The 11,384-nt window shown below is 51.6% G+C and overlaps 1 protein-coding gene across 4 annotated transcripts in view; it reads left to right on the forward strand.

Moving 5' to 3' along the window:
• SSUH2 (ssu-2 homolog) overlaps window positions 1-9,071 on the forward strand; it is a 31,133-nt gene extending 22,062 nt beyond the window's left edge. For all 4 annotated transcript variants that reach the window (XM_058726138.1, XM_058726140.1, XM_058726139.1 and 1 more), the window contains exons 10-12: window positions 6-111; window positions 2,172-2,279; window positions 6,612-9,071. In XM_058726138.1, the coding sequence (XP_058582121.1) occupies window positions 6-111; window positions 2,172-2,279; window positions 6,612-6,758 (361 nt within the window). In that variant the 3' untranslated portion in view covers window positions 6,759-9,071. The remainder of the gene's footprint in view (window positions 1-5; window positions 112-2,171; window positions 2,280-6,611) is intronic.
• Window positions 9,072-11,384: the final 2,313 nt, after the last annotated feature.

Consider the following 11,384-nt stretch of genomic DNA (forward strand, 5'->3'; position numbering starts at 1 on the left):
TCCAGGAAAAACAGCCTGTTTGAGTTTGTATCTGAGCACCGGCTGAATTGCCCCAGGGAGCTCCTTGCCAAAGCCAAAGGAGAAAGCCTCTTTAAGGACGAAAACACCGCGGTAAGGAGGGATTCGAAGACCCTCGCACGGAAGCTGGGTTTGCCCTCCCCTCCTGTGTGTGCTTCATTCACTCGGAAAGACAAAGACGGGCTGGGTGACGATGGTGCTTGCTGCCAAGCAGGAGAGTGACTGCTGGGGCCTGTGGGGCCAGTTCTCTCCTGAATTTCACATGCTTGACCCTGCGTTTCCTCCTCCTCCCCCCACACCCTCACACAAGCCTTGAGACCCTCTGCCCATACTAGGCACTATTCTAGGCCCTGGGGATACCGTGGAACAAAATGCTCACCCTTGTAGATCTCTCATAGTCCGGTGAGGGAGAAGGTAATAGTATTCCACCCCAATGTCAGATGGTTGTAAGGGCCACTGAAAATATGCAGGCAGGGAAAAGAGACATGGAGGGGTGTGGTTTCAGCTGGTGGCCGGGAAGTGACCCTGGGCAAAGACCAGAACGGTGCGGTGGGGGAGTGGACCATGTGGACTCGAGCCAAGGGGTCCAGCAGAGGGAGCAGCAGAGGGCAGTGGGACAGGAGGGACTTGAGTCGGGCAGAGCAAGCAGCTAAGACATGAGAGGTGTCAGTAACCAGATCAGGGAGAGTCCGGTAAGACAGGGGTTGGCAAAATCTGGCCCTGGCCTTGCTTTTATAAATAAAGTTTTATTGAAACACAGCCATGCCTGTCTGTTTACTTATTGTCTGTGGCTGCTTTCATGCTGCAAGGGCAGAATTGAGTAGTTGAGACAGAGGCCCTATGGCCTACAAAGCCTAAAATATTTACTGTGTGGCCGTTTGCAAAACAGATTTGCCAACCTCTGCTGTAGGTCTTGGCAGGGAACTTGGCCTTTATGGGATATCTGAGCAGGGTCATCCTGTTTTCTCTGAGAGAGACCAGGTGCTCAGCCTTTTTCTCTTCTTTCTCTCTCTCTCTCTCTCTCTCTCTCTTTCATTCATAGTATGTAGCCTTTTCAGATTGGCTTCTTTCACTTTATAGTATGGATTATTTTTTATTTATTTTTTTTAACATTTATTTATTATTGAGAGACAGAGAGACACAGAACATGAGCAGGGAAGGGGCAGAGAGAGGGGGAGACACAGAACCCGAAGCAGGGTCCAGGCTCCGAGCCGTCAGCACAGAGCCCGATGCGGGGCTCGAACCCACGAACTGCGAGACCATGACCTGAGCTGAAGTCGGATGCCCAACCAACTGAGCCACCCAGGCGCCCCTGTAGTATGGGTTTTTAAAAGTTGAGGCACAAGTGACATACATCATATTCGTTTCAGCTGTATAACACAGTGATTCAATATGTGTATGTATGGTGAAGTGATCATCACAATGTCTAGTTAACATCTCTCACCACAGTTACAATTTTTATTTTCTCATGATTAGCACTTTTAAGATCTAGTGCCTTAGCGGCTTTCAAATATACAACACAGTATTATTAACTGTCGTCACCATGTCACATCCTCAGGACTTACTTATTTTATACCTAAGTTTGTACCTTTTTACCACCTTCTCCCATCTCACCTTCCCCCGCCCCGGCAACCACCAGTCTGTTCTCTATCTAGGAGTTTGTTTTTTAGATTCCACGTATAAATGAGATCATATGGTATTTGTCTTTCTCTGAATGATTGATCTCATTTAGCATAATGCCCGCGACGTCCATCCATGTTGTCTCTCATGGCAAGGTTTCCTTCTTTTTTATGGTGGCATAGTATTCCTCACCCGCCTTTCTTCGCCCCAATCTGACTTCCTACGGGCTCAGTTCAGGCATGACCCTTCAGGAAGCCCCACCCCAAGCCCGAGTCAGCAGCAAAGGTGTGCTGGGTGAGAGTGGGCTGCAGGAGAAGGATTGCTCTCTGTCCCACAGCCCTGCTTTCTTGGTTGGAATTCCCCAGGAGATCAGGGGCACCTGGAGGTTCAACAATTCCCACCCACTCACTTCTTGGCCTCGGGGGCCCTTCCCTGTCTGGGCTTGCTTTCTGCCCCGTGTGAATCAGAGCTGTAAGGCTCCAGGTGCTGACACCCTGGGTCAGGGCAGCAGGTCGGCTGTGTCTTTCCCGCAGGTGTACCCCATTGTGGATTTCCCGCTGCGGGAGATCTCTCTGGCCTCTCAGAGGGGCATTGCGGAGCACAGCGCTGCCCTGTCCCCCCGGGCCCGAGTCCTGCAGCAGGTGAGTGGGGTAGGGGTCGGGGGCTGTGGGGAGGCCAGGCTTCTGGGGCCAGGCTGGGGCTCCTGCTGGGGGGGGCCCTTCCAGACAAGGGCGGGAAGGCGTCAGTTAGGGGAAGGGTGGAGGACAGGAGCCCCAGTTTAGGAAGGGGGTCAGTACTGGAGACTGACCTGAGACTCGTGTGGCTGGAGGGCAGAGAGCTGAGCACTGTGGGGCCTCCACAGAAGGTGGGACCACTGGAAATTGTGTAAGATTAGGATTCTTATCCTGAGAGCAACTGGAAGCTATTGTAGGGTCTCAAGCAGGAGTGTGGCAGCGAGACCTTGATTTTAACCCCGTGTGTTAGAATCTTCAGAGAGGGGCGGGTGGGGAAGTTCAGGATTCAGGGCTTACGCAAGTCTGGCACCTAGAGTTCTGCCCTTCAGGGCACTTTCTAAATCCAAGGCCTGTCTTCTCCCACCTCCCTTGGGGAGCGGTGGAGGCCCCCAGGGTTAGGTTACTTTCGTGTTGTGTTGGGATGGCCACTAGGTGGCGATGTTGCCTCTTGCAGCTTTGAATGGTCCCTGCAGCCAGCTGCTTGATGGGGGTCCCTGGAGGAGATGGGGGTTTGGCTCCGGAATGGCCAGGGCCGAGCTCCCTGAGTCTAATAGGCTTAGATCCAGGTTCTCCTGTGTCCTGACATTCTCCTGGGCCAGCTACTTCCTCCTCCCCGAAGTCTGGTTTCTCACCAGTGAAAAAGAGACGTTAACACTCCTTCAGAGGGTTTGCTTTAAGTGCTTGGAAACTGCCACTCAAAATGTCCCTTTTCCTTCTGGTGAGAGAGCCGTCTTCTCCAAAGGAGCCAGCCACGACTCATCTTTGTGCAGGCACAGGGGCAGAGATTTGGGACCCTCTGAAAGCCAGACTTTTATAGGAAACCTTCCAATTTTTCAAGATTGAGAACAAAACTTTAAAAATGCTAGGAATACCATATGGGCTGACAGGCTGGCTTTGACCTGTGGGGTGATGTCAGCTACCCCTTAGTCTAGCCTGAACCCACGAGTTTTCCAGTAAATCAAAGGAAGCTCAGAGAGTGGAAGCAACTTACCTAAAATCACACAGCTTCTTAGTGCAAGAACCCAGGAGTAGAACCCACTTCCTAGCTCCAAGTCAAATGTTATTACTCACTGCACTCAAGGCACACCAGTGGCTCTTTGAAAGCCAGTGCAGGTTTACGGGGCTATCAGCGAAGGGGGATCTGGGGCCAGATACTGCAGGGATGGGACCTGCTTGTCAGCTCTGGCACATACACGTGGCTCTGAGCCACCCTCTCCCCTCCTGAAGGCCTTGGTGTCCTCATCTTTCAAATGAGCTGGGTTGGACCCTGCCTTAGGTTGGGCTCTGCAGAAGCAGCTTCGAGACGACAGCTTGTGTGCAGGACATTTGTCAAGGAAGGGCTCCCAGGAGGAACCTGTAAAGGACTAGGGGAGCCAGCATGGGAGGGGCAGGGGTCACACAAGGGTGAGGTGTGGCGAGGGCCCAGCCACCACCCTGTCCCAGGGGACCTCTGTGCACTCGTTACACCTCAGCAACTCTGTGCCTGGAGACAAGGGAACTGGCCTCTTGCTGTTTAGCACCGTCCAAACATCGGGCACATCTTCGCAGGCACTTTGTGCATTCTCTGTGAGACATGGGCTCCGTAACTCAAGGACAGGACTCTGAGGAAGGACAATGGGCTGTGAGCAACAGAGAAGAGGCAGATTTGCAGGAGCATGGGTGGGACAAGAACCTTGTTCATGGAAGACCCAGAACATCGTCTCTGTGGGACTTTGCTCTTGCGGAGCTCATATTCACGGTGTGGGTCACATGGAGAGCCCCCAGGATTGAGGTGTCTACTCTAGGAATGGGCCTGTCAGCTTGTGACACTCGTGATTATCCTGAGATTCTTTTATTTCTGAGACTGATAATTTGAATCCTTTCTGGGCCCTTAATTTTGACAGCTGGGGAAACTGAGGCCTGAAGAGGGGAAGTGACCTGCCCGAGATCACACAGGATGTTGGTGGCAGGCCTGGGTCTCCTGCGGCCTTCCCCTAGAGTGTAGTCTTGTCTTGGGCAACACAAGCCCTCTGCGAACCAGTCCCGGAGCAGGGAAATGTAAGCCAGGGGCAGACGGGTGTGTCGTGTTAAAAGGGATTAGCACTGAGAGAAAAGGGCTCTTGTGAATCCCTTCCTCAAATTGTCCTTTGGTCCTGCATCTGGAGACAAAGTTGTCCGCGGATAGTTTGTTCAGGATTGAGAAGTTAGCGAGTGGAGTCAGCCCGAGGACACACCCCTCATGACACCTGCCCCGTGCCCCGCTCTTGCTCTCAGACTTGGAATCTGCTCATCCTGGGGGCATGACCAAGGTGTGTCAACAGATCCGTGGCTGATTACAAGGTAGCCACCTGATGGCAGCTGATGTCCTAACCAATCAGTAGCCTCAAACCTGAAGACCTTTTGCATCAGAAGCCAAGGGAGGCAGGAGAGGGTGGTATTGGTGTTGCTCTCCATTTGGTTCTGGTAGAAAAGCCTGGAAACGAGAGCGGCCCTGACCATACTGCCCAGGCGTTTGGAGCAGTGATGTGGGCTCCCGCCTCCTCTTGCCTCTTGGTTCTCATTTTGTGTCCTCCATACCAAAACGTCAAAGAGGGGTCTTCTACCTTTTATTTCCAAAACTACCACTCAGAGACAACTTTGTGGCCTCCGGGAAGTCTCTGGATCTCATTCGGTTATCTCAACAACCCTGTGGCATAGGAGCTCTCACCCCCATTTCCTAGAGAAAGGAAGTTAAGATGGCACAGAAAACTTCATGGAAGATGCACTCCTTGACTCTGAGTCCCCTCTTCCTGCCGCAACATCACACTGCCCTTCAGCCGCCCCTCCAGTGGAACAGGGGTCCCTTTTTTCACAGCCCCCCTCCCTGGCCTGTTTCTCCTTCCCTGAAGGCCTCTGGACCTTCACCTACAGTGAGAGAGCTGGAGCTGTTCCCAAGGAATGGAACATCCTGAAGGAGGAAGGTCTAACCCTGGGCCATCCACACCACCTCCCTCTGGGTTTGGGATCCCCCCAAGATGTGAGTCTGGGACAAAGAAGCAGCTTGTGCTGGAGAACGTTGGGGTTTTGACGCAGAGCCTGGCCCGCAGTACATCCCCAAGGAAGCTTAGCTTGACTGATGAGGAGTGACTTTGCTGTGTCCCCTGTATGGAGCTGTCCCAACACAGCAGCACCTAGCGCTAACGGGGGTGGATGTTTCAGCTGGATGCCCGTGTTCTCTCCCAAGGTGGTCTCCCACGTTCTATTCAGGGCTCTGCAATTCTGGAAGATTGTAGAGTAACTGCTCGGGAGAGGGGCCAGAGAATGAGACACCTCAGGACCGCTCTGCTGGGGGAAGTGAGTGCCCCAGGCTCTCAGGTACAGGCCACGTGCTGGGAGGAGAGTAGAGCACTACCCACACAGACCTTGACCTGGATGATGTTCCCACCCTGAAATTCCGTGAGCCCATGGGCCTCAGTTTCCCTGTTTGTAAAAGGAGGGGTGGTGTTTGAGAAGGACTGCTTTCAAAGGGAGGTCAGAGCAAAACCATGGTGGGGGAGGGAGGGTCCTGTGAAAATAGCCTGAAGCAGACTAGCAGACTTTGGAATTTCTTTGGTGTCAACGTTTAACCTTATATTTTAGTTCAGATTGTGTCGTGGACTCCCTAACATCTCCATGGTTGTTTTTTTTAATTAAACTTATTTATTTACAGAGCATGGGGGAGGGGCAGAGAAAGATGGAGAGAGAATCCTAAGCAGGCTCTGCGATGCCAGCATAGAGCCCGACATGGGGCTCAAAGTCACAAACTGGGAGGTCATGACTTGAACGGACATCAAGAGTTGACCGCGGAACCGACTGAGCCACCCAGGCACCCCTCCATGGTTGTTTTAATACAAAAATGTTTAAAATGACTTTCTCTTCCACCTTTCTCTGCTCTTCCTCCCCATCTAAAAATTAATGCTTCTGGGAGACGTCCTGTTTGGCTGGTGGCTTTCCATACACCCTGGGACGTCCCTGGGGATGACTCCCCCCTCCGCCCCCCCCCCCCCCCCCCCCACTTTCTGAAACATAGATAGTGGCTAAAGCTGAGAAGTCGGTTTGGGCCAGAGCTCAGTGTGTTTGAAGGAGTGTAGTATGAGGTACATCTAGAAAGGCATATGGGAGCCAAAACGCCAACTCCAGAGCATAAACTTCATCCCACAGAGTAGTAGGGAGCTACTGAAGATTCTTGAGCAGGCAAGTGACTCAAACACTGAAGTTTTTCTCGGCCCGTTGTTTCCCCAGCGCCAGACCATTGAGCTGATCCCCGTCACGGAAGTCCATTACTGGTACCGGGGACAGACATATGTCTACTACATCTATGGCACTGACCACAGGGTACATGTGGTGGACTACCCGGACCGGTACTGCTTTGGCTGCACCATCATCTGACAGGGCACAGCTGTCTCCACGGCCTGCCAGTCTCGTTTGCCACGGAGCACAGCCAAGGTCCCCGAGCTCACTCATCGCTGGCTCCATTGAACCATCTTGTATAAACCCTGGTGTGTCCTTTCAGACAATTCGGCTTATCATCTGTCAAGCCACAAGTCTTCCCCAGAGCTCGCCTGGTGGAATCCAGCATGCATTTAACCTACACACGTTTCCTCACAACACATCATTGAAATGGCCGGGGCCACGCCTCTGGTCTCGAAGCCAGCACGCCGATCGAGCGTGCAGTTTGATTTTGCTTCTCCCTTGACTTGCTTGCCTCAGTTCTGTTGTGCCACTGTCAGTGCCTTTGGCCCAGCTGAGCGTTACTGAGATGTTTAAAGGTCTCCTACAGATTGGCTGCCTCTTAATGCATACCAAAGAGTGCTCTTGAAGCATCAAGAACAAAATATAGGGGTGCCTGGGGGGCTCAGTTGCGTAAGCATCCAATTCTTGATCTCAGCTCATGTCTCGACATCAAGGTCATGAGTTCAATCTCTGAGCTGGGCATGAAGCCTACTTAAAAAAAAAAGAGAAGAGAAGAACATTTACTCCCCATTCTGTGGGCTAGGAATTCAGCTACCGTCACAGCGGAGATGGTTTATCTCTGCTCTGTGATGTCTGAAGCCTAACAGGGAAGATTTGAACACTCTGGTGCCTCAAAGGCAGGGGACTGAAATCATCTGAAAGCTGGTTCACCAAGGGGTCTGGCGGCTGATGGTGGCCGTTGGCTGGGACATCCGCGAGGGGCCATGAGCTGGACACCTACATGCGACCTCTCTGTGCAGCCTGGGCTTCCTCTCCATGTGGCAGCTCCAGGGGTAGACGCCCCGCACACACACCCCAACTGAAAAACTAGAGATCTGTTTCCAGGCCAGGGGACAAAGCTGCTGTATTGGATGGTGACACGGTGCATATGCGAGGGTCGGCTTTGGAGGGCGATTTGGGGTATATGTGGGTTCTTACATCACCTGCCTACCTTAGAACCTGCTCACGTGGCAGGGTGTCCTGTGAACCCAGTCACGTGCAGCAAGGCTGGGTGGGTACGGAAGATGCTCTGAAGACTGAATGCCCAGGCTGTTTTGGGGGCCAGGCGGGCTGCTGTGCAGCTGGTTGGGGGTAACCAGAGCCCCCTGTCATACTGTTCCATCCGCACCCTACCCAGAAGGGAATCACTACACACTGAGAGGGTCAGTCTGCGCCCTCTTGATCCCTAGGCCCCTGCTGGCCTGCAGCCCTTGTCCACCTCGGTGTGTGAGGATGTGGACATAACAGGCCTGGTTAGAAGAAGCTTGGGATGTCTGAGACCACCCCCCCACCCCCAGGGCACTGTTGACAGATGGTATGCAGATGAGCACTTCACCTTCACCTGTTACACCCCACCCCCTGGGACTCACTGAGTCCTGTTCAATTACTGCTGTCCCCCCTTCCCCACCAAGCCTGGCCGAACTACATACCCGTGGGGGTCTTGCTAACAGGGAGCCGCAGCCCTGGGAGGGGTGTCCTGCTCGCTTGGGACCACCTGGCAGACAAGGGGAAATGCAGAAGCAAAGGGCCGTGAGCTGGGAGAATCTGAGTCACCTGACCTGGCAAACCTTCCCGGCTCAGACTTGGCCCCTGGATCCAGCTGCCCCCCGCTAACGCCACAGGCTCCGCCTATAGGGGAGGCTGAGGCCAGGATGAGGTGCACCCCTGGGTGGTGGTGCATTCTGCCCCTGGGGACGGACTACTACGGGAGAGTACTACAAAGCCTCCCTTCCTCCTCTTCCTCCTGTAGCTCTGTCACGCTCAAGTCTAGGAGGCCAACACCTCTAACCCTGCGGTTCCTCCAGCTTACCTCTGTGGGCCTCAGAGGGGATGCTTCTGGGGGCGTTTGTACCAACGGAGGGCACAGGCTTTTTTTGTTGCAGTGATTGGAAGGGACACGGTTGGCATTTGGTAGACAGAGTCCAGGAAGGCGGGATGTCTAGCAATCCGTATGACGAAGCCTGTATCACATCTTACACAACTTGCAGATACCCCACTGACATTCACAGAGAACCTGGTTACACAAAATCTCAGCCGTGGCTGAGATTGATGCAGTGGTAATTCTTATTTAGCGTTCGGCTCTGTTCTTTGATTTTCCTGCATGTCTTGTTTGAAGTTGCTTCTGGATCTCTTATTACCCTGAAGTCCAAAGGAGTAATTCCCTGACGACCCCATTACTGCTCCTCGTGCAGTCCTGCCTGAGCATCCACAAATTCACAGAACGTGCATTAAAATATTACTTTCTTCTCATTCCTCTGCAATAGTTCAGTTTGTGCATTCAATTGCTTTTTTGTTTTCTGTTTTTAAAAACAGGTAAGTGGACTATACATGAGTGTCCTTTTAGGATAAAAAAACAAAAGTGTCCAGTGACCAGTACATACTGTTGGTGTGTGAACCCAAAGAGAAAATCTAGCTGGAATAAAGTGGGTCCAGAGAGACACTGTTCCAGTTGAGTACCGGTGGGTTACTAGCCACGGGGCCCTTAGTTCCCGTGGTTCTGGCAAAAGTCCGAAATAAATCCTGGGTCTTCTGGCTGTTTGATAACAGTCGCTTGTTTCTCTCTGCAGTGTTAGCTATTTTTATGACCTTCGCTGCAGCCAGGGTATGACTTCATTTTCTATTTCTGCCTCTTTCTATTATCCCCGGGCTGAGTTGGCTGTCTGTGTGTAGCCCTAAACCTAGTTGAAGTCACTGGGCGGGGGGGGGGGGGGGGGGGGGGGTAGAGATTAGAATATTAGGACAGCTTGGACCCCAACACTGGCCACCACAGACTGTGGCTCTGGTCTCCATTCTGTTTTAAAAGGACACAAACTCAAGTGATTTGCTTACTCTTTGTTGCTTTCCCAAAGGAGAGCCCTAGCCCTGTTCTTCTCTATTCACTGATGGTCAGTCTGCCAGGCGGCCAGAACCATGCTGGGCTTTGTGAGGGTTTCATGGAGATCTGCAGTCTCTGCCCTAAGACTATAGGAGAGACTATAAGACTATATACTATAGTATATAAGACTACAGTAGGAGAGAATATATGCAGGGGACAATGAAAGAATGAATGTGATAGTCAGGTAGCTTTATAAGAGGAGGATACCTAAGACCCAAGTCAGTAGTAGTGATTACAGGTGACAGTGACTCAAATTGACTCATTGATTATCTCTTATCCCTTAATAAAGTTTACCAGCTTCAGGTATAGCTGGATCCAGGGATTTGAAGGATTTCATTCCAACGTGGTCTCTCCTGCCCTCCTTCCCTCTTTTTCCTATCTGCTTTTCTCTTTTTTGCTTTTGTTCACAGGCAAGCTTTCCATACCTTGGCAGTAAGACAGCTACCAGCAGCTCTGGAATTTCATCATATGAGTTCAATGACCTCAGGAAAGAGGGGGCTGCAAGCTAATTTTCCAGAGACTCTCACACAGAGGTCTCAGGGAAGGTTCTCAGTGGCTTGTTTTGGGTCACATGCCCATTCTTGAACCAATCACTGACCAGTGAATGTAGTGACTGAATTGGCCAGCCTAGGTCACATGGAACCCTCTCCCCCTAAACTAGGGGCAGCCTGGGACTATCAGAGAGACCCCTGGAAGTTGGGCACCTGTCCACTAGAGGCACACACAGAAAGTGCTGAGTTTATCCAGGGATGATGTTCCGGAGTTTTTTTGTGTACTCCGCCCCAAATGACATCTTAAGCCAGAGAGGTGAAATTGGGATTGGGTCCTTTCCCTGTCTAAACCCTGAACTTCCCTTCCCTGTATTTGCTGGGGTTGTAGGGCTGCTATCCTCTGCAGTTTGGCTGTTAAAATAAGAATTTGGACTGACCTTGGTCTCAGGGGAGGGATATGGTCCTGGAATGAGAGAGGATACATGTGTGCTTGTGTGTGTGTGTACATGTGTGCATATGTGTGTACATGTGCATGGGTACATTCATGATATGTGTGTACATATGCATGGTGTATGCACATGTGTGTATATTTGCGTGTTTGTGTGCATGGAGTGTGTATGTATAGGGTTGTATGCATGGGATGTCCATGTATAGGGTGTGTGTATCCTGTGTGCATGTGTGTGTGCATGAGGTATAGGTGTATAAGTGTGTGTGTGCATGTTTGTGTGTGTGCATGGGGTGTGCATGTATAGGGTGTGTGTGTGTGTGTGCGTGTGTGTATGGAGTGTGCATGTACATTGTGTATGTATGAGTGTGTGCATGTGTATGTGTGCATGTATATGGTATGTGTGTGCCTGTTTACGTGTGCACGCATGGAGTTTGCATGTACATTGTGTGTGCATGTGTATGTGTATATGTCTGTGTGTGTGCATGTATATGGTGTGTGTGTGTATGGGCTGTGCATGTATAGGGAGTGCATGCGTGCATGTGTGTGTGTGTGTGTGTTTGCCAGATGGGGAGCATACTGCTTAAAAGCCTGGAGGAACTTCCTCCCCTGACCTAGTTTTCCTCCCTTAGCTCCAGGGCCCTGTTATTCCGTGTAGCTCCCAATACCCAACCTTCATTGTATGGTTAGCTTGTTGAGCCCACGGCCAACTTCAGTTTCTAGTTCACATGCAGCCCTTGCTATGGAGAACG

Source organism: Neofelis nebulosa, chromosome 4 (genome assembly GCF_028018385.1).
Source record: "Neofelis nebulosa isolate mNeoNeb1 chromosome 4, mNeoNeb1.pri, whole genome shotgun sequence".
NCBI classification, from domain to species: Eukaryota; Metazoa; Chordata; class Mammalia; order Carnivora; family Felidae; genus Neofelis; species Neofelis nebulosa.